Source organism: Podarcis vaucheri (genome assembly GCF_965113315.1).
Source record: "Podarcis vaucheri genome assembly, chromosome: 16".
NCBI classification, from domain to species: domain Eukaryota; kingdom Metazoa; phylum Chordata; class Lepidosauria; order Squamata; family Lacertidae; genus Podarcis; species Podarcis vaucheri.
In genome coordinates this window covers 20,436,875-20,456,619 of record NC_138754.1, presented here as the reverse complement: position 1 = coordinate 20,456,619, position 19,745 = coordinate 20,436,875, and the positions used below count along the sequence as shown (strand labels likewise).

At 47.9% G+C, this 19,745-nt stretch overlaps 1 protein-coding gene across 1 annotated transcript in view; it reads left to right on the top strand.

The window, feature by feature from the left end:
- RNFT2 (ring finger protein, transmembrane 2) overlaps positions 1-9,662 on the top strand; it is a 30,550-nt gene extending 20,888 nt beyond the window's left edge. The window contains exons 7-10 of the mRNA XM_082202904.1: positions 4,172-4,321; positions 4,749-4,814; positions 8,635-8,736; positions 9,514-9,662. Of these exons, the coding sequence (XP_082059030.1) occupies positions 4,172-4,321; positions 4,749-4,814; positions 8,635-8,736; positions 9,514-9,648 (453 nt within the window). The 3' untranslated portion in view covers positions 9,649-9,662. The remainder of the gene's footprint in view (positions 1-4,171; positions 4,322-4,748; positions 4,815-8,634; positions 8,737-9,513) is intronic.
- Positions 9,663-19,745: the final 10,083 nt, after the last annotated feature.

Sequence of the window (19,745 nt, the reverse complement as noted above, 5' to 3'; positions counted from 1 at the left end):
TGGCCGAGGGAGCCGGCGTACAGCTTCCGGGTCATGTGGCCAGCATGACTAAGCCGCTTCTTCCAAACCAGAGCAGTGCACGGAAACGCCGTTTACCTTCCTGCCGGAGCGGTACCTATTTATCTACTTGCACTTTGACGTGCTTTCAAACTGCTAGGTTGGCAGGAGCAGGAACCGAGCAACGGGAGCTCACCCTGTCACAGGGATTCGAACCACCAACCTTCTGATCTTCAAGTCCTAGGCTCTGCAGTTTAACCCGCAGCGCCACCCGCGTCCCTCTACATCCCTATTTTCATCGGAGAAATGTTGGAGGGTATGCCATTACCTGGTGAGCTGGCCGGACTAGGCCTAAAGGCAAAAGTAACCCCAAAAGACCTGCGAGTCCTTCCTCACTTTGCACCTACAACAGAGGGGAAGGGAGCCGAGAGGACTTTGTGCAGGCCGCCTGCCTTGCCAAACGCCGCTGACAGCCTCCTCATTAGCAAGCAGCTACCCCCTGCAAGGAGCCGCACGCTTTGCTCCAGAGCCTCCCTTCTAATCTACTAAATGGCCTGCGCTTGGGATCTCAGGCTGTTGCCATTACAGATTTGCTCCGTGCGATGGGCCCCTCGGGAGGCGGAGGCGGGGGGCGGCCAGGTCCTTGAGTAAGCGGCTGGCGTGACCTCACTCGCTTTCCCGGGGGATATGAGATCATCCGAAATGCCGAAGCTTTCCAAAGCCCTTCGATTTGCTCAGCGAGAGAGAGAGAGAGCGAGGAGGACAGCTTTGCCGGGTGATCTCATCCTGGGGGACCCCCGGGGGGGAGGGAGGGAGGGGGCCGAGCCTGCTGTTCTCCTCCAGGACCCTAATGGGCTTAATCCCCCTGGTCTTCGCTGGCAGCAAGGAGCCAGTATTGGAGAATGGATGGAAATCGGCCGTGTAAACAAGAGTTACCTCTTTTCTTTTATATGTTTATCAAGTCTACAAAAGGAGCAGTGTGAATAACTCCCCCAGTATATAAATTCAAGCTTCTCCTCTGCTGGTGTGTGTGTGTGTGAGAGAGAGAGAGAGAGAGAAGCCCCCTGTTCTGGGAGGCACAGGGGGACTTAGGAGATTTAGTTTGTGTATTCTGTATGAGAATTGCCTCTTATCCTATGTAATTTTAGCAGATTTGACGGTCTATGTCGGACGCGGGTGGCGCTGTGGGTTAAACCACAGAGCCTAGGACTTGCCGATCAGAAGGTCGGCGGTTCGAATCCCCACAACGGAGTGAGCTCCCATTGCTCGGTCCCTGCTCCTGCCAACCTAGTAGTTTGAAAGCATATCAAAGTGCAAGTAGATAAATAGGTACCGCTCTGGTGGGGAGGTAAATGGCATTTCCGTGCGCTGCTCTGGTTCGCCAGAAGTGGCTTAGTCATGCTGGCCACATGACCTGGAAGCTGTATGCTGGCTCCCTTGGCCAGTAAGGCAAGATGAGCGCCGCAACCCCAGAGTCGGTCACGACTGGACCTAATGGTCAGAGGCCCCTTTACCTTTACCTTATTGTCTATGTAGTGATTGTCAGTGTTTTCGGATGATGCCATGGTCTTTGGCTACTGCAATAAAGTCTACAGTGATGACACAGGGAGCTCTCTGGTCAACTCTGACTGGCAGCAGCTCCGTAGGATTTCAGACAGGATCTTTTTCCAGCCCTGTCTTGGGGGTTGAACCTGGGACTTTCCCCATGCAAAGCGGATGCTCTAGTGCTCAGATGTGCCCCCCCAATAAATGTTCTAGTCCTCATGGTTCTGAATAATATCCATCACCTGTTTTGCCCACAGAAGGTCCCAGGATCTGCCTGGAAACCCCCGGAAATTTAGCTAGCAGCCAGTATGGAGAAGACTGAACTAGATGGACCAGTGACCTGATAAGGCACATTCTGATGTTCTTAAGAGAAGGGTTGTAGCTCAAAGGTTAGAGCATCTGCTTTGCACATAGAAGGTCCCGGGTTCGATTCCTGACACCCCCAAGTAGGTCCAGGAGAGAGAACCGCAGCCAGGCAGTGTCGCTGAGATGCAGGTAGCCTGACTCAGTATAAGGCCTCTTCCTCCTGAGCTTTTGACAGCTGCCCGGTGGGAAATAATAATAATAATAATAATAATAATAATAATAATAATAATAATAATAATTTTATTATTTATACCCCGCCCATCTGGCTGGGTTTCCCCAGCCACTCTGGGTGGCTTCCAACAAAGTATTAAAATACAGTGGTCTGTTAAACATTAAAAGCTTCCCTAAACAGGGCTGCCTTCAGATGTCTTCTAAAAGTCTGGTAGTTGTTTTTCTCTTTGACATCTAGTGGGAGGGGGTTCCGCAGGGCGGGCGCCACTACCGAGAAGGCCCTCTGCTTGGTTCCCCGTAACTTGGCTTCTCACAGTGAGGGAACCGCCAGAAGGCCCTTGGCACTGGACCTCAGTGTCCGGGCAGAACGATGGGGGTGGAGACGCTTCTTCAAGGTATACTGGACCGAGGCTATTTAGGGCTTTAAAGGTCAGCACCAACACTTTGAATTGTGCTTGGAAACGTACAAGGAGCCAATGTAGATCTTTCAAGACTGGTGTTACGTGGTCTCGGCGGATGTTCCCAGTCACCAGTCTAGCTGCCGCATTCTGGATTAGTTGTAGTTTCCGGGTCACCTTCAAAGGTAGCCCCACGTAGAGCACATTGCAGTAATCCAAGCGAGAGATAACTAGAGCATGCACCACTCTGGCGAGACAGTCTGCAGGCAGGTAGGGTCTCAGCCTACGTACCAGATGGAGCTGGTAAACAGCTGCCCTGGACATTTTAGTTGATTTGAGCCCTCCCCACAACTTGAGCAGACTGGGCACCCTCTCTATAAACATCTGGAGGGCCGTAGAGATAGGAGAAGGCTGGGACAAAGGCGAGAGGCACAGCACCCCCTGGGACTGGAAGATATGACGACTGTATTTTTGAGCCGCCTTCCTCTTCCCAGGAGGGCAGCCAGCCAGGAGGTAAACACTGATCTAAATTGCTTTGCAGGTCCCGCAGCGGTTTGCTCTGTTAAAGCCGAGCGCGTCGGGACAGATGCACGGGAAAAGATCCTGGTCCTGGGTTTTCAAAAGGGCCCGAGTCTCGCCTGCCAGGCTGCTGAGCTCCTGTGAGTGGGTGAGGGGGCCTGGGAGTATAGCTGTCAACGTTTCCCCTTTTTAAAGGGAAATTCCCTTATTCCGAATAGGATTCCTCGCAAGAAAAGGGAAAAGTTGACAGCTATGCTTGGGAGCCGAGCAAAGCAGACAGCCGTTCACTCTCTTTATTACAACACTCAGGGACCGATGCTCAGAAAGAAACTTCATACGAATGTAGGAAACAACCCCGATCAAAAGAAAATAGAAAACCATAGCCATGGAATTACTGATAATTGTATGTCGTATTGTACTAGAGGGTCTGGCACAGAAAACAAAATTAGCAGCCCGGGAGGTGAGGGGAACTGAGAAGCAGAAGGCGCATTTTGTTAACTTTGCCGAAAGACAGGTTCCATCCAGTGCCCCCCCCCCCGAAATGTGCTAGCTGGTTAATACAGGAACAACAGTTTTAGAAATGGGTGCCTGAGTTTTGATTGGTGTTTTCTTCTTCCCTCCTTGTTCCTCTTTCCTTGTGTGTCATGTTTTTCTTTTAGATTGTGAGACTGCAGGGGCGGGGACTGTCTGGTTGTAACAGATCATACATAAGCCACCGGGGGAGCCTTTGGGGCTGAAGAGCAGGGGACAAGTACTTTAAATCAGGGTTTCCCAAACTTATGTCTCCAGCTGTTTTTGAACTACAATTCCCACTGGTTGTGCTAGCTAGGGATGATAGGAGTTGTAGTCCTCAAACAGCTGGAGACACAAGTTTGGGAAACCCTGATTTAAATAAACAAAATCAGAACTTCAGATTAACTCCTAGCAAGTTCTGCATACAGGAAACACCTGTTCAAAAGCTCTCTCTTTCCTTAATATGATACGCTTTAAACTTGGTACTTTGAAACCTCAGATGAACCTGTTTATAGTTCAGTCCAGGTTGCTGCAGAGGGGTGTATGTGAACAGTTGGGTGTAATAAAGGAATAAATTAACTGAGCAACCTGGATTTGCTAGTTCTATGGTTCCAGGTGATAGCCTGGAAGTAGCCTTACCTGAGCTTCCCTCTCTCCTACAGGGCAAGTTCTACCTGGTCATTGAGGAGCTGAGCCAGCTGTTTCGCTCCCTGGTCCCCATCCAGCTGTGGTATAAATACATCATGGGGGACGACCCGTCCAGCAGCTATTTCCTCGGGGGGATTCTCCTGATCTTGTACAGCCTCTGCAAAGTAAGTGGCCGGCCTGAGGGTCAGGGGTGGGGAAAGCTTTAGGCCACTTACAGTCTAACCTACCTCAATTTTTTTTTTTAAATCCCATCAAGTCATGAGAAAAACCATTTTCTGCTCGAGACCCTGGAAAGCTGCTGCCAGCCAGAGTAGGAAACATTGGTCTAGATAAGACAAGTAGCCTGATCTGGGATAAAGCAGCATTCTGTGTTCCTTTGCGAGGACGTCAGCGCCCATTCACACTGCGCTAGAGTGCAGGTTTAGTTGCCAGTGTTGGTTTTATCAGCCTCTCAGCAGGCTGCCATTCAACAGGCGAAGCTTTGATCTCGCTTCAGAGAAAATGCTGTCGCTTTCCTTGAAAGACAGAAATAGCACCTCCCCCCCCCCGCCCCCTCATCCTACGGTGAATTTCTACCTCTTTTTGTTCCAGTCTTTTGACATCTGCAGTCGCGTGGGAAGTGTGAGGAAAGCACTGAAGGTCCTTTGCACCCCCCAGGTAGGTCGGCAGCTGCTTTGCTTTCCTATAATTAAGATAATTGGATGCTTCAACAATGGCAAGGAAGAGCATCCATCGGAGCGGCAAGTGACGGACGAGCTTCTCTGCAGAGAGCGTGGGGAATTGCTAGCATTGCGCCGGTTAGGAAAGATTTGAGGAGTCCAGCTAAGTTAGCACATCCCTGGAAATTGCAGGAAATTATTCTTGGCTGTATTTGACCCAAAGCAAGCAATGAAGAAGCAATGGCAGCCAGTGCTTAAATGTATAGACAAAGGCGGGCAGACAGGCTCAAATGTGGCCCACCAGCCCTCTCTACCTGGCCCTCAGAACTCTCCCTAGGCCACGCCTCCAATCCCCAGCCACACCCCTCACCAGCCCTGATTGACAGCCAAGTGTTTCTGCCTGGCTGGATATGTGGCCTTGAACTCTGGCCATGCCTCTTGCCCAGGCATAGGCAAACTCGGCCCTCCAGATGTTTTGCGACTACAACTCCCATTATCCCTGGCCACTGGTACTGTTAGCTGGGGATGATGGGAGCTGTAGTGCCAAAACATCGGGGGGGGGGCGAGTTTGCCTATGCCTGCTCTTGCCTCTCTGGATGGGAGGACCAAGGAGGGTGCGTGGGGAAGCCATCCCACAAAGGTAAAAAATTGTATTTGTTGTACCACCCACCTTTGTCCCTGGCCCTTAGAAAGTTGCCCAGAAGGGAGTGCAGCCCTCAGGGTGTTGTAGGGATGTTTTGCATTGGAGCTACTTTCATGCAGGCAGCTGCCCCTGTGCCTCACATTTGAGAGGCGGTGCGGTATAGCAGTGAAGAGTCCCAAGCTAGGACCCGGGAGACCGGGGTTCGAATCTCCCTCAGCCACGAAGCCCGCAGGGTATCAGGGACTGGACAGAGGAGGAATGGTGGAGACCGCCTCCCCAACTTGAGCCTTCCAGAGAAGAGGAAGACAATACAGTGGTGCCTCTGGATGCGAACGGGATCTGTTCCGGAGCCCCATTCGCATCCTGAGCAGAACGCAACCCATGTCTGCACGTGCGTGGGTCGCGATTCGCCGCTTCTGCGCGGGCGCGTGATGTCGTTTTGAGCGTCTGCGCATGCGCGAGTGGCGAAACCCGGAAGTAACCTGTTCCGTTACCACAGAACGCAACCTGAAAACGCTCAACCTGAAGTGACTTTAACCCGAGGTATGACTGTGTAGATTTACAATAGTGGTTTGTGGGAGGTCATAGCTCAGCGGCAGAGGAGGAGAGAAGCTGGGAAATAATGGCGGAAGAGGAGGGGGAAGCAGAGCTGGAGCACCTGGCTGATACCATATCACTAGAAAGCATCCCAGACCCCCCTCCTCCCAGAACCCGGCGAGCATTGAAAGTAGGAGAGCAAAGGGCTCAGAGACAGATGGCAGAGACAATATTCTCTGTGAATATTGAATTAAAGACCTTGGTAAGAACTCTCCTTGTTTATTTGTCCCTGGCAGCCGGGACTTCCGGGTTAGCGCCATCTGCAATGGCGGAGTTCCTCTGACCGGGAGGAACCCGCTCTGTGAAAATCGGGTCTTGCCGCTGCGGCGAAGGCGGAGACCCTTTAAAAATCCCAGGCGGAGGAAGCCTGGGAACGTGGGATTCGGCTGACACCAGGAGCGCCTCCCCTACTCGCAGGGAAACCCTTCTTTGGGGATCCGAAGCGACGTGGGGTGAGCGGCGCGGTGTTTTGAATCAACTGCTACTTTTACGGAGTGAAGCCGCACAGCTGTTGCCGGAGAGCGCTGACTTTTTCCTGTGGACAATTGGACTCTAAACAAGTACCCGTGAGTAAAACGGAAAATTGGATTAAGAAACATTTTAATTTGGCACTGAAGCGGGAAGGTTCTAATCAGGAAGTCCGCCTTCCGCTTTTTGTAAATAGACTGAAGCAAAAATTTGCAAGCTAAAGTCTGGAAAGTCGCATATAAAGGACTAAATTTCCTTCAGTTATAACCATCAAAACCCCTCTTGGAAGCAGGAGAAAAGGGGGGAATTTTGATTGTTCAAGCCTGCAGGAGAGAGAGTAAAGAAAGATAAATTTCCACCATCTCAAACCTGGGAATGGGGTGTCAGAGACAGAAATTCTTGGGGAAGTTCGTTGACTGTGAATGGAACGTCTTTTGACAGATAGTTAAAAAAGAGAGAGAAACAAACTGATTCCAATGTTGCCTTTTGCAATCAAAAGATACAAAATATATGAAAAATGAAAGTAATTTTCCTTTGTTGGACCTGCTCTCAAAAGATGGATACAAATAGAAATTGTCTCCTCTAGAGGGAGCTTGTTAAATTGTTGCTGGAGTCGATCAGGGGATTTCACAGCTGCAAGATTAGGATCGTGAGACCAGACTCTGGCCTTGAATAAAAATGTGTTTAGAAGAAGTTTTGGTGCTTGCTTTTTGCAAGACAAGCGCTTTGTTGGAGCAGATGCATGAGAAGATGGATTTGATGACTGTTGCAGTCAAAAACTTTGGACAAACGGCGAATACCCATATAGAAACTATTTAGGAACCAACTCAGGAACTTGTTTTGACAGGGCAAGCGCAAGTGCAGAAGATAATGGAGGAGGTCGCTGTTGAACCTCAAGTAACACAAATGGAGAGACCCGAGGCCTTGCAGGAGCATAAGCCGCTGTTCTTGAAGATTGAATCTGGAGTGGGCCAGGGGGGGTCTGGAGTTGTGGGGGCTTTTAATTTTGGAGGGTCTTTGAAACATGCTTTTAAATACTTTTTGGACTACAGTGCTGAGTGTGGGGAATGGGACTGTGGGGAATGGGCTGATCTGCTGAGGGGAGATGGAGATATTTTTGGGTCGGAGTCTCCCCGAGACCTATTCCTCAATGAGAAAGGAAAGAAACTAAGAAAAAGATCAACAGAAGACAAGGTAAAGTGCAGATATGAACAAGAAGAAGATCTGCAGAAGGGGCATGGAAGAGACTTAAGAGCCTTGGACACAAGAGCACCAGGTTGATGGACTAGATGGAATGGACAGTAAGGACTGACATAACCCGAGACCAGGAAGAAGAGACGTTGGATGAAGATTGGAAGAAAGTTTTTTTAAAAAAAAATATTTTGAAAATTAGTGTAAAATTAATGAGTATTAGGAAAAATGTTGGAATGAAACTATTTGGCTTTAGTAGAAATGATATAAGGAGTTATGTATAAATAAATATTAAGTTTTAAGCTTTAAGGTATTTTATGGTAAGATAAGGTTAAAATAAGTTAAGGTAAATTGAATGACAGAACACAGTGAAAGATAGCAAGGATTTGCTGAGTGAATTAATATGTTAGACCGTTAAGATAAATTACTTAACAAAAATTGAGAAAGATGGAAAGAATTTGCTGAAACAATTAACTAAACTAGAATAAAAAAGGGAGGTGTGAGGAGCTCGAGGAAACAAGCAAATGAAAGATAAAGATATGGAGTATTGGATGTGTGTTTTTTATTGTTGTATTGGTTTTTATGTTTTTTATTTTCCTTTTTTATGTATCAAAATGTATGTCTTGTTGAATTTTTTGTGGTTTTCTTTTTTCCTTTTTTTCTGTAATTTCTAAATTTCTAATAAATATCTTTTTTAAAAAAATTGTTCCTGGCAGCCTGCTGTGGGGTGGGTGGCGATGATCGGATTGCCTGACACCCGACATGGGGTGGCTTCGTGGCCCAGCCGGTGTGTCGCTGACTGACCTACTCGCAGGGTTGTTGTGGGTATAAAAGACAGAGGAGAAGGCGGAATTGAAATGTGAAACTGAACGGCGACGTCCTGTCGTTTTGACTGCGCGCTTCTCCCTCCTTTTTCCAGACCTACGGGGTCCGTGCCACCAGCCAGCAGTGCAGCGAGGCTGGCGACATCTGTGCCATCTGCCAGGCCGAGTTCCGGGAACCCCTGATCCTCTTATGCCAGGTAATGTGGACTGGTTGGGTGCAGGGCAAACTGGGCAAAGTGGCGCAGTCCTCACCCGGCTTGCTAAGTCGCCTTCTGGGCTTAGTTTGCCAAACTGGGGGAGAAAATGATCACACAAATTGCAGGTGTCACACAGACCCGCACAATGGCATTTTCCATGAAATCCTGCTCAACATGGGGCTTCAACGCACAACCCTGAGTTTGAGAGTGTCATGCTCTTGATTTGTCTGGGAAGAGTACGCTGTTCGTTCCTAATACTGAAAAGAGGGCTTTTTGTCTTGCAGCAGCCAGTGGGGAGGGCGGCACATTGGAGAAGCTTAGACCCTAATTACTTTTATTTACTTTAGTTTTGGAATGCCTGGGAAGCTATCCCCTCCCCCCTTTTGCATATATCAACACTTTGAAATTCAATTTAAAAAAAAAATGGAAGGAAAAAAGAATTGGGGATAGGGTAAAGATTTCAGCCTCCTTAGAACCAGCCTCAAGCAGCCGCGGGCACCTGCCAGCACCCACCAGCGCTCGTGTCTTTGTGGCTCTCGAGCAGCAAGTTACTAGTCAACATTTTTTTATTTTAAAAAAATGAATTTCCACACAGTGCCACAGAGGGGCGCTCATTCAAATACTCTGGCGCCCCTCCTGGCGGTCCTTTCCATTGCTAAATGCACGCTGCTTCCTGCTCATTATACACCATCCTGCATTTTCAGCTCCGTTCGCCTCTGTAGAAGGTCCTGGGTTCCATAATAATGACAATAACCTTTGCTCCTTTTGCCTATAAAGCACGTCTTTTGCGAAGAGTGTCTCTGCCTCTGGTTTGACCGGGAGAAGACCTGCCCGCTGTGCCGCTCTGTGGCCGTGGAGACCTTGCGGTGTTGGAAAGACGGTACCACTTCGGCTCATTTCCAGGTGTATTAAACAGATGAATAGAATGGCGTCTCTCTCCTTCTTTCTCTTTCCCTTTCCCTTTCTCTTTCTTTTTCTCTTTCTCCTTCTTTGGTGGTGGAAAAAAGGAGTGTTTGCCTGCATGCTTACCTGAAGTCATTGTAACCCTGCTCCCCTCCCATCTTCCTGGAGCCTCGCATCTTCTCTCAGGACCTGCCAGGAGCTGTGAAGAACGCCCTCCTTTCATACATTTGATATTTGTGTTGGCCTCTTCCTCTCAGAGCAAACTAGGCTCTTAAGGGAAGGGAGGGAGAGCATCTGCTTTGAATGCAGAAGGTCTCTGGTTCAATCCCAGCATCTCTCCCAGGAGGGGGCTGGGAAAGATCCCCTCTGTTTGAAACCCTGGAGGGTTGCTGCCAATCAGTGCAGGCAGTATTGAGCTAGGTGGACCCAAGGATATGGGTCAACCTTCTGTTTACCTCCGTCCTTGATTTGGATACATGAGGACTAGAATCTTACACACACTCTCTCTTTTTCGAGGGGAAGAGCCATCGCTTAGTGGCAGAACATCTGCTTTGCATTCAGAAGGGCTCATGTAGAAGTGGGAAAGCCAGAGCGTCACTGTGTTGGCTGTACTGAGCTAGATTGGCCAGTGGCCGCACTTGGTAGAAGGCAGCCTCCTGCTTAATTACAGTCTTCATTTGGAATCATGAGGACTAGTGTCTTCTTTTTAAGGAAAAACTGCATAGCTCACAGCTAATAATAATAATAATAATAATAATAATAATAATAATAATAATTTATTATTTATACCCCACCCATCTGGCTGGGCTTCCCCAGCCACTCTGGGCGGCTTCCAACAAAATATTAAAATACAGTAATGCATCAAACATTAAAAGCTTCCCTAAACCGGGCTGCCTTCAGATGTCTTCTAAAAGTCTGGTAGTTGTTTTTCTCTTTGACATCTAGTGGGAGGGCATTCCGCAGGGCGGGCGCCACTACTGGGAAGGCCCTCTGCATGGTTCCCTGTAACTTGGCTTCTTGCAGTGAGGGAACTGCCAGAAGGCCCTCGGCGCTGGACCTCAGTGTCCGGACAGAACAATGGGGGTGGAGATGCTCCTTCAGGTATTCTGGACCGAGGCCGTTTAGGGCTTTAAAGGTCAGCACCAAGTTGATGGACCAATGCAGTATTACACACCTTTTCATGTTCCTATAAATGTTCGGAAGCGAGTGGGGGATCTGATGGGCATATCACTTGAATTTCTTCTGAATGCCGAGCATCTTCTTTATGTGCAGAAGGTCTCAGGTACTTCTGAGAGAGACTGCAGAGCTGCTGCCAGTCCCTGTCGGCAGTTATGAGCCAGATGGACCCAAGGGTATGGCTGAGTGTTAAGGTAGCTCTCTGCATTCATAATGGAGGCACCAAACACCTTGTTTCCACCTCCCTTACGTTTTGGGTGGCCTAAAGGGAAGGACTTGTTCACAACGGCTCATAATTAACCGAGGGAATTGGCAGCCCCATGCTTCAGCGATGGCCACTCAGTTAATACTGTTTTAAAAGAGGTATTGGACAGATATTTCACAGGGAATATGCCTATCAATTGTCGTGATGGCAAAATGGAGCTTCTCTGTCTAGAGACTTTCTACCAGCCTCAGGGGTACAACAAGGTCTCTTGCCTTCTCACCCTGCTTTATGGGCTTTCTAGAGGCACCTGGCTTGCCACTTTTAAAAATGGGATTGAATCATAGAATAGTAGAGTTGGAAGGGACCCCAAGGATCATCTAGTCCAACCCCCCGCACAATGCGGGAATATACAGCTGTCCCAAGTGGGGATCGAACTTGCAACTTTGGCATTATCACAACCATGCTCTAACCCAGGCATCCCCAACCTTTGGCCCTCCAGATGTTTTGGACTACAATTCCCATCATCCCTGACCATTGGTCCTGTTAGCTAGGGATCATGGGAGTTGTAGGCCAAAACATCTGGAGGGCCGCAGGTTGGGGATGCCTGCTCTAACCAGTTGAGCTATCCAAGCTGCATTGGATGGAGCTTTGATTTGATCCATCCGGGCTCTTTTGTTTGGTCGAGGAATCTGTGCTTCCTACCATATGTTCCCTGGAGAGCTGATCTCCATGAGATTTGGGGAAGCCTGACCACCAATAACCTCTGGCCTGCATGTCCGCAGGGTCAACATCACCCCTGTGTTAGCCTTATCTTCTGAGAAAACAGTATTGGAGACCAGAGTTTCCTTTTCCCCAGGGATGGGCAGCCTGGTTCTTCCTCCAGATGCTGTTGGACTCCAGATCCCATCATCCTCAGAGAGTGTGGCCAGTGGTCAAGGATGATGGGACTTGGAGTCCAACAACACCTGGAGGACCACAGGCTCCCCACCTCTGATTTTTAATTCCTTCAGCGTGATCAACATTGGTCCAAAAGGTTATTTGCACCAACCAGCTAGGTGTTTAGGATTCTAGTATATATAAAGAAGGTGTGGAATGAAATCATCAAACAGCACATCAGAAAAGCTTCTGGGTCCTGAAAGGGTGCAGTTAATCACTCACAAACCATATATTTGTCATGGTGGCTAATGAAACAGAAATTTTAACTCTTATAGCCTAACATCACTTCCTCTGATTAAATGATGCTGTTTTCAAGGTGGCTGTTATTGAGGATCATAAAATCATAGAATTGGAAAGGGGAGCATGTGGGTCATCTAGTCCAACCCCCTGCAATGCAGGAATCTTTTGGCCAACATGGGATTCGAACCCATAACCCTAAGATTAAGAGTCTCATGCTCTTATACCATTTTATAGGAAAACCATCTGGTCCAGGTGATTTCCCATTTCCCATTGTTTCTATTTCATTCTCAATATCCGATACCTTCAGGGGGGCTGATAGCATATCTTTTTTATATTCTTCAATGGTTGGTAGTTTAATATCCTGAGAAAAGTTTTCCACCTCATCCTCTGGTATATTTTCTGGCCCTTCATATAGCTTTTTGTAGAATTAAAAAAAATTGTTATTTACGGTATATCTGTTGATGAGGTTGCTGTGATGTTGTTTTCCTTTCTTATTAAAGGTATTATTTTGTTCGTTTTCTTCTGTTTTAGACGATTAGCTAGAATTTTTGTCGGTCTTTCTCCCTGTTCCCAATATGTTTGCCTTAGACATAATAAGCTGAACTCAATTTTTTGAGCTAGTATCTTATTCAGTTCTAGTGTTTGTTGTTGTATTCTTTCATATGTAGCCCTGAAGCTAAGCGATGGTGGTACCACCCTTAAGTTGAATCCATGATTCCAATATGTAAGCTCTCTGTTAATATAAGCAGCATTTCCACGGAACTTCCACAAGCTTCTTGCCAATGGACTCACATTAAACGAAGCTTGCTCCATTGGATGGGGGCGTTGAGTGTCCTGCAAGCTACCTCTGTGTGTGGATTTCAGTGTAAATGGAACTTTGTACCGTGTGTCTGTGTCAGGGTCCCTTCCCATCTAGCGTCTTGCCACACACTACTGCTCTATTGGCCCAAGACTCCCTGCTCCTCTCTTGCCTTTCTCCTCATTCATGTAGACAGACAGACAGACTCTGTAGAGTTGGAAGGGACCACAAGGGGTCATCTAGCCCAACCCCCTGCAATGCAGGAATTCTTCCACCCAACACGGGATTTGAACCCACAACCCTGAGATTGAGAATCTCGCGCTCTACCGACGGAGCTATCCCTCTTGTGATGCACCAGCTCCTGCATGAAGATCCTGGGAACTTGTAGCTTAAAGGGAGTACTTTGCAAAGCTAAACCGTGGAACTTGCTCCCAACAAGGTGTTGTGATGGTGGCCAACTTGGATGCCTGTGAAAGGTTTATTAGGCAAATTTGTGGAGGATAAGGCTATCCGTGGCTACTAGCCACAGTGACTGTGTTGTGCCTCCCCTGTTGGAGACAACCTGTTTGGCCACTGTAAAAACAGGATGCTGGATGTCTTTGGCCTTTGTGTTCCAGGTGTTTTAACCGAGGTTAAGTCTGACTTCCCCAGACTCTGGTCCACATCCAGAGTTTCATAAGCCTACAGAGGTACCTTGGTTCTCAAACACCTTGGTACTCAAACAACTTGGAACTCAAAGACTGCAAACCCGGAAGTGTGTGTTCCGGTTTGCAAACGTTTTTCGGAAGCCAAACGTGCTTCCGTTTTGAGTGTTACACTGAGGTCTGTTTTTGCTATTTATTTTGTGTTTTTGTTTTTGCAGCTCTTTTTGTTTTGTTTTTGTGACTGTGTAGAACCCAGCTCAGCTATGATTGATTGATTGTGCGTCTGCAGTACATTGTTTATTGCTTTCATTTTATGGATCAGTGGTCTTGTTAGATAGTAAAATTCATCTTAAACTGCTGTTTTAGGCATTATTTTTAAAAGTCTGGAACGGATTAATCCATTTTGCATTACTTTCTATGGGAAAGCCTGCCTTGGTTTTGGAACGCTTTGGTTTTGGAACGGATTTCTGGAACGGATTAAGTTTGAGTACCAAGGTACCACTGTAATAGTGACTATAATGGAAATGGAGCTTGCATCATTTCCCCACCTCCCTATTTATCCTCATGACAACTCTGTGAGGTCGGCTGAGAGGCAGTGATGCTTTCCCTTTCACCGTGCCTCTCCTGTTAACCCCTCCATCCTAATCCCTCAAAATGCAGTTCTGTAAAAACTTAAAATATTGCGTTTAGAATGAATCACACTGGTGACATTTGACATACGAACCTGTATTGGAAGCGCATTTGCATTGGGCAGTTCTGCTTGGTTCTGTGATCATGGTAGTGTCACACATGGTTTCTGGGCCCTACTACCCCGATTTAGCTCTAGGTACACTGGAAAATAAGTTTGTGTGTTGTGCCTCCATGTTTGTCCAAGTCTCGGTGTGTGTGTGTGCACTAGAATGTACCCTCCACCCCACTGGAAGTAATTGCCACACCTCAACAAGGATAGGTCTCCAGATGGCTTGGGATTGATGGAACAGGTGGTCAGTCTAAGGCAAGGTTTTCCAAACTTTGGCCTCCAGCTGTTTTTGGACTACAGTTCCCATCATCCCTGACCACTGGTCCTGCTAGCTAGGGATGATGGGAATTGTAGTCCCAAAACAGCGTTTGGGAAACCTTGGTCTAAGGTCAGGCTAGGTTGTGGCACTCCAGATATTGCTTGACTGCCATCATCCCTGGCTGTTGGCCACGCTGCCTAGGGCTGATGGGACGTGGAGTCCGGAAACATCTGAAGGGCCACAGGTTCGGCACCTGTGACCCTAAGGCAGTGGTTCTCAACCTGTGGGTCCCCAGATGTTGTTTGACTACAACTCCCATCATCCCTCAGCTCTGGCCATGCAAGCTAGGGATGATGGGAGTTGTAGTTCAACAACATCTGGGGACCCACAGGTTGAGAAAGGCTGCCCTAAGGGATTGCCTTGCCCTCTCTGTGTATCTGACCACTCTGATCTGTGGAACTTGCACTCACTGAAATGTCACAAAATGCATATCCCACAGTATTGAAGTTTGGGCTTTAATGGTGGGCAGGGATTGGCCCTTGGTGGTCAGCTGACGGAATGCCCAGGCAAGCTTGGAAGCCCAGAGCTCAGAACAAAGTTGTCTGTTGGTGCAGGAGGTCAGGGTTCCTTGCTCAGCACCACTAAGAATAATGCACAGCAAACAGGCAACATGCACTCCTGATGTGCATTGGACTTCCACACACATTTCCCTCAGCTGCACAATCTGTTGGAAGGAAAACATTTACAGTGACCGATCTTGGAATATTTTGAAGACAGGACAATGGACACACAACTTGAATCACTTTCCCTTTCTTTACTTTTTTAATAAAGTCAATATAAATATGTACAAAGTCTCCAGCATAGGAAATTCCTTTTACAAAAGGGCAAGAAAAAGCCACCTCGAGCCGCAAATGAAAGTTACAAAGTGACTTATTAATGTTCGTTCTGTGTCTGCCAGGAGTCGATCTTTCAGCGGAATTCCCTGCTGATTTGACATTCGGCAGGCAGCCTTGCGATATACTGTTTCAGACCCCTGTTAAAAACTTCTTTATTCCAGCAAGCCTTCCAAGGCATATATGATTTCATTACATATACTTCTTATTCTCTGATTTTTCTGCTGATTTCCTCTGTGAGCCGTTGATAATTGTTTTATACCATCTTATGTACATTGCTTGGAGGCTTTTTTATTTATTAAGTGGTTTATAAATTTATCTAAATACAAAATAAAATAAAATATTCAACGTGCCCAGACAGGCGTCTTGCAAGGCAGCAGCGCACGACTGGGTGTGGAACTGAGAAGAACTGCGAGGACAATTTTTCGTGCCTGCATTTTCGACCCAAAGAACCACTGGATATCTTTGAGCGATGGCGTGGCAATTTCATGACCTCAGCTTTGCCCCTAGGAAAGTTGAGCGCCGTGGCGTCCTTTTGACAACAGCTTAGGTATCAACTCTTAAATTTCTTGAATTGTTTCATGGAATTCACCTCCATGTACAAAATGACACAAAACTCATGTTCAGATCACATTAGAAAATTGCAGTCTTCCCTGTTACAAGTACCCAAAAACTACAATTACCCATGACTCCTTCCACATTTACTTGAAATATTTGTATCTTGCTTTTTTATTTATTTTGCAAGTATTCAAAACAGCTTACATACAACAGGGCTGGGGAACCTTTGGCCTATGGGGCAAATGCGGCCCTCCAGTTCTCTCTGTCTGGCCCTTGAAACCTTCCCCAGGCCACGCCCCTTGCCCCGTGTTTCTGCCTGGCTGGAATGAGCCCTTGAACTTTGATAAGGCCTCGTTTTCCCAATGGAGGAAAGAGGTGTGTGTGTGTAAAAAAAACCCCACAACCCCAGCCCACTGTACAAAGGTAAAATTTACATTCATTGCTCCTCCCACCACATTTGGCCACACCCACCACTACCATGTGGCCCTCAGGAGCTTACCAAGAAGGAAAGGCGGCCCTCGGGCATAAAAGGTTCCCCACCCTGGTGTGAAACAACAGAGGGGAAGCACTCCAAATAACAACAATATGAAATAAATAAAAAGATGAAACTGATGGATAAATAACTAGAAAGAAGCCAAGCAGTCAGTTCCTTTTGCCCTCCAGAATTTGTTGGGACTCCAGCTCCCATCAGCTCTGGCCGGCATGGCCAATAAGTAGGGATGGTGGGAGTTATGTTTCAGCAACACCAGAGGGTCAAAACTTCCCCCTCCATGCTCTGGGGCAAGATCCCCAAGGCCTGCTGAATAAGGAGCAGAGTGAAATGGCCGTATCACAAGCCAAAAGGATTTGTCTCTCTAACCTTGTGTTGTCTGCTCTGACTGGCAGTCGCTCTCCTGGGTTTCAGACAGAGAGGAGCCTATCCCATCGCCTGCTCCAAGAGACACAAAGGAATTGAACCTGCAAACTCCAGCGCACAAATCAAGAGCCTTTCCCCATTTTTCACAGCCCTGCCAAGCAAAAGAGGGATGATTCCGTCGTGCCAGGGGGGAGTTTGTTCTAGAGCTTCGGGGCCACAGCTGTCAAGGCTCTGCTTGTTGCAGAGGGTATACAGCTCACGTACAAAAGTGGTAAAGGATGCAAGGCCTGTCTTAACACACAGGGGTGGTGGGAGAATTGGTGTACTTTGCACGAGAGCACAAAATGGACACAAAGAAATCTGCAGGTACGGCAAGCGGGTGTGGCCATTTACAGGCGGGCATTAGGCATGTTGCAAGTAATAAAAATGCTGGGACTCAACTGGTCTTTTGAGAAATGCGGTATGCAGCTTGCAAGCTAGCAATTGGTGGGTCAGGGTCAACTCTGGCGTCCTGAGTAATGCCATCCACTAATATTGCAGCCCATTATAACTGCAGGCAAAGTAGGGACTACAGCAGATAGGACCTGTGGAAATGAGACCTGACAGGAAGTAGAGAGCAGGGGTGAGACATGCGACTCTCCAGACTGGTCCTCTGCATAGCTAGAGCCCGTGTGGAACAGGGGTTGGAAGTCGGGGGTTCAAATCCCCATTCCCACTCATAAATGATCTCTCCGCCCAAGCTACCTCACAGGGTTGTGGTGAAGTTAAAATGGAGGTATTGGAAGGAGCCTCCAACATATTGCCTCAAGGTCCTTGAATGAAGATGGGGGGTATTAGTCAGAAAATGAACTAATAAGCTAATATCTGAGCAAGGCCCTCAAGAGCATCTGAGCCCTTGAATCTGGGGGAGGGGGGAATCAATATTGATCACCCCAGCCCCCATCTACTGTTACATTAATGTTTGAATAAAAAGAGGGAAGAAAATATACGCGAGCTGCATTTTCTTGCTCTGGAAATCTACACATAGGGACAGAAAAGTGTCTTGCAGCACCATTAAAAATTATTGGATTCAATATGGTAGAAGCTTCTGTTGAATGCGTCATCAGCCGGCAATGAGGGCTGCGTTTGCCAGGCGAGTTTGCCATAACAGACTGACAAAGCCACCCTTCTGGAGTTTGTGACTTTGGAAACACAGTTCTCAACACGTTTCCTGAAGCCATATGTTCCTTGATGGCTGGGAGCCTCACTCTAGCCTTTGGAATGCCATACCCATCAAGAAGTTAGGAAGACAGGAAGCTGCCTTATCAGGTCACTGGTCCTTGTAGTTCATTATTATCTCTGCTGACTTTGCAACAGCTCCCTATGAGTCTCGACCAGGAGCAAACTTCATGGTGCTCTCTCAATGTCATGGGATATCAACTTCCATCCAGGCCAGCCTGCATGGCTGATGGTCAGGGATGATGGGAGTTGCAGCCCGACCTGGGACCTTCCGCATGCAAAAGGCATGTGCTCTGCCGCTGAGCTACAGTCCTTCCAATGTGGAGTTTGGGGCAATGATGTCCCTCCAGCTGCGTGGTGGAAGCCTGGAGCCAGTCTTAATGGAGAAATGATCAGGGAGATCTTAATAGCTCAGGACAGCAATACCCCAAGGACTGCCTCTTTCCATATGAACCTACCCGGACCCTGAGATCATCTTCTGAGGCCCTCCTTCGTGTGCTGCCTCCTCGAGATGTCCAGAGGGTGGCAACACGAGAACGGGGCCTTCTCTGCAGTGGCTCCATGTCTGTGGAATGCTCTCCCCAGGGAAGTTCACCTGGCACCTTCATTATACACCTTAAACATTCCTCTTTAACCAGGCCTTGGGCTGACTGACATCCAATGCCCTTTTAAAATGTGTTGGGGAAGTGGGGGGGGGTGTTACTGGGTTGTTTTTGTTTTTATTATGCATTTTGTGTTTTCATATTGTGATTTTATGTTGCAGCCCCCCTGAGCTCTGAGCATTGGGCGGTATACAAATTTAATAAATAGTAAATAAAATAATAATAATCTGGGAGGGGGCTGAAGATCAAACAATCCTTTGAGGAGCATTTACCCTCTTTGGGAGGGAATGTGACGCAGGATTAGTAGCTGAGCTGTCTGCTGCAGGAATGCATCCTGCCTCCGCTCTGCAAATCTCACGCTGTTAAGTCTCTGGCGCTGCCTCTCATTCAAAGGAAACTAACTAACCTCTGCAACGTTGACCCTAGATTTCTCAGTGCTCGCAGAAGTCTAGCTAGTAACGGAAGTAAAGGGGGAGGCTGGGATCATTCTGAGAAGAGAGAGGTCTGCTATCGGCCTTGGGAAGCAGAAACAGAGAAGCATCAGGCCAGAGTCTGGAGAATGACATCATAACCAGAGCTGTTGGGGACCGGCTTCTCAAAAACCTTATGCCCCTGCTACTTGGGAGGTGTGAGTGCAATGCCTGCGCCTTCAAACGCTGCTTTAAAAATTAATATGATGTTCCTTCCAGAGCGCATTATGCAACGCTGTGGGCAGACTATGATCTCATAATCTTCTCCGGACGCCTTAGCGCCTGGTGCCTGCACCAGCGGCCACTCGCTAGAAGGTGTCTCTCTCCCCTTCGGTTAGAGAACATCCCCCAGTCATTGCAAAATCTGCCCGTCATCTCTCATCTCGCCTGCTTGCGGGTGGGGAAGGGTGTTACGGGGGGGGGCCTTGTGCGGTTCGGTACAAAAACTGACCCGCCCACCTCAAAAGAGGGCGGACAGAAGATACGAGAGGAACCCTGTTGCAAATACCGG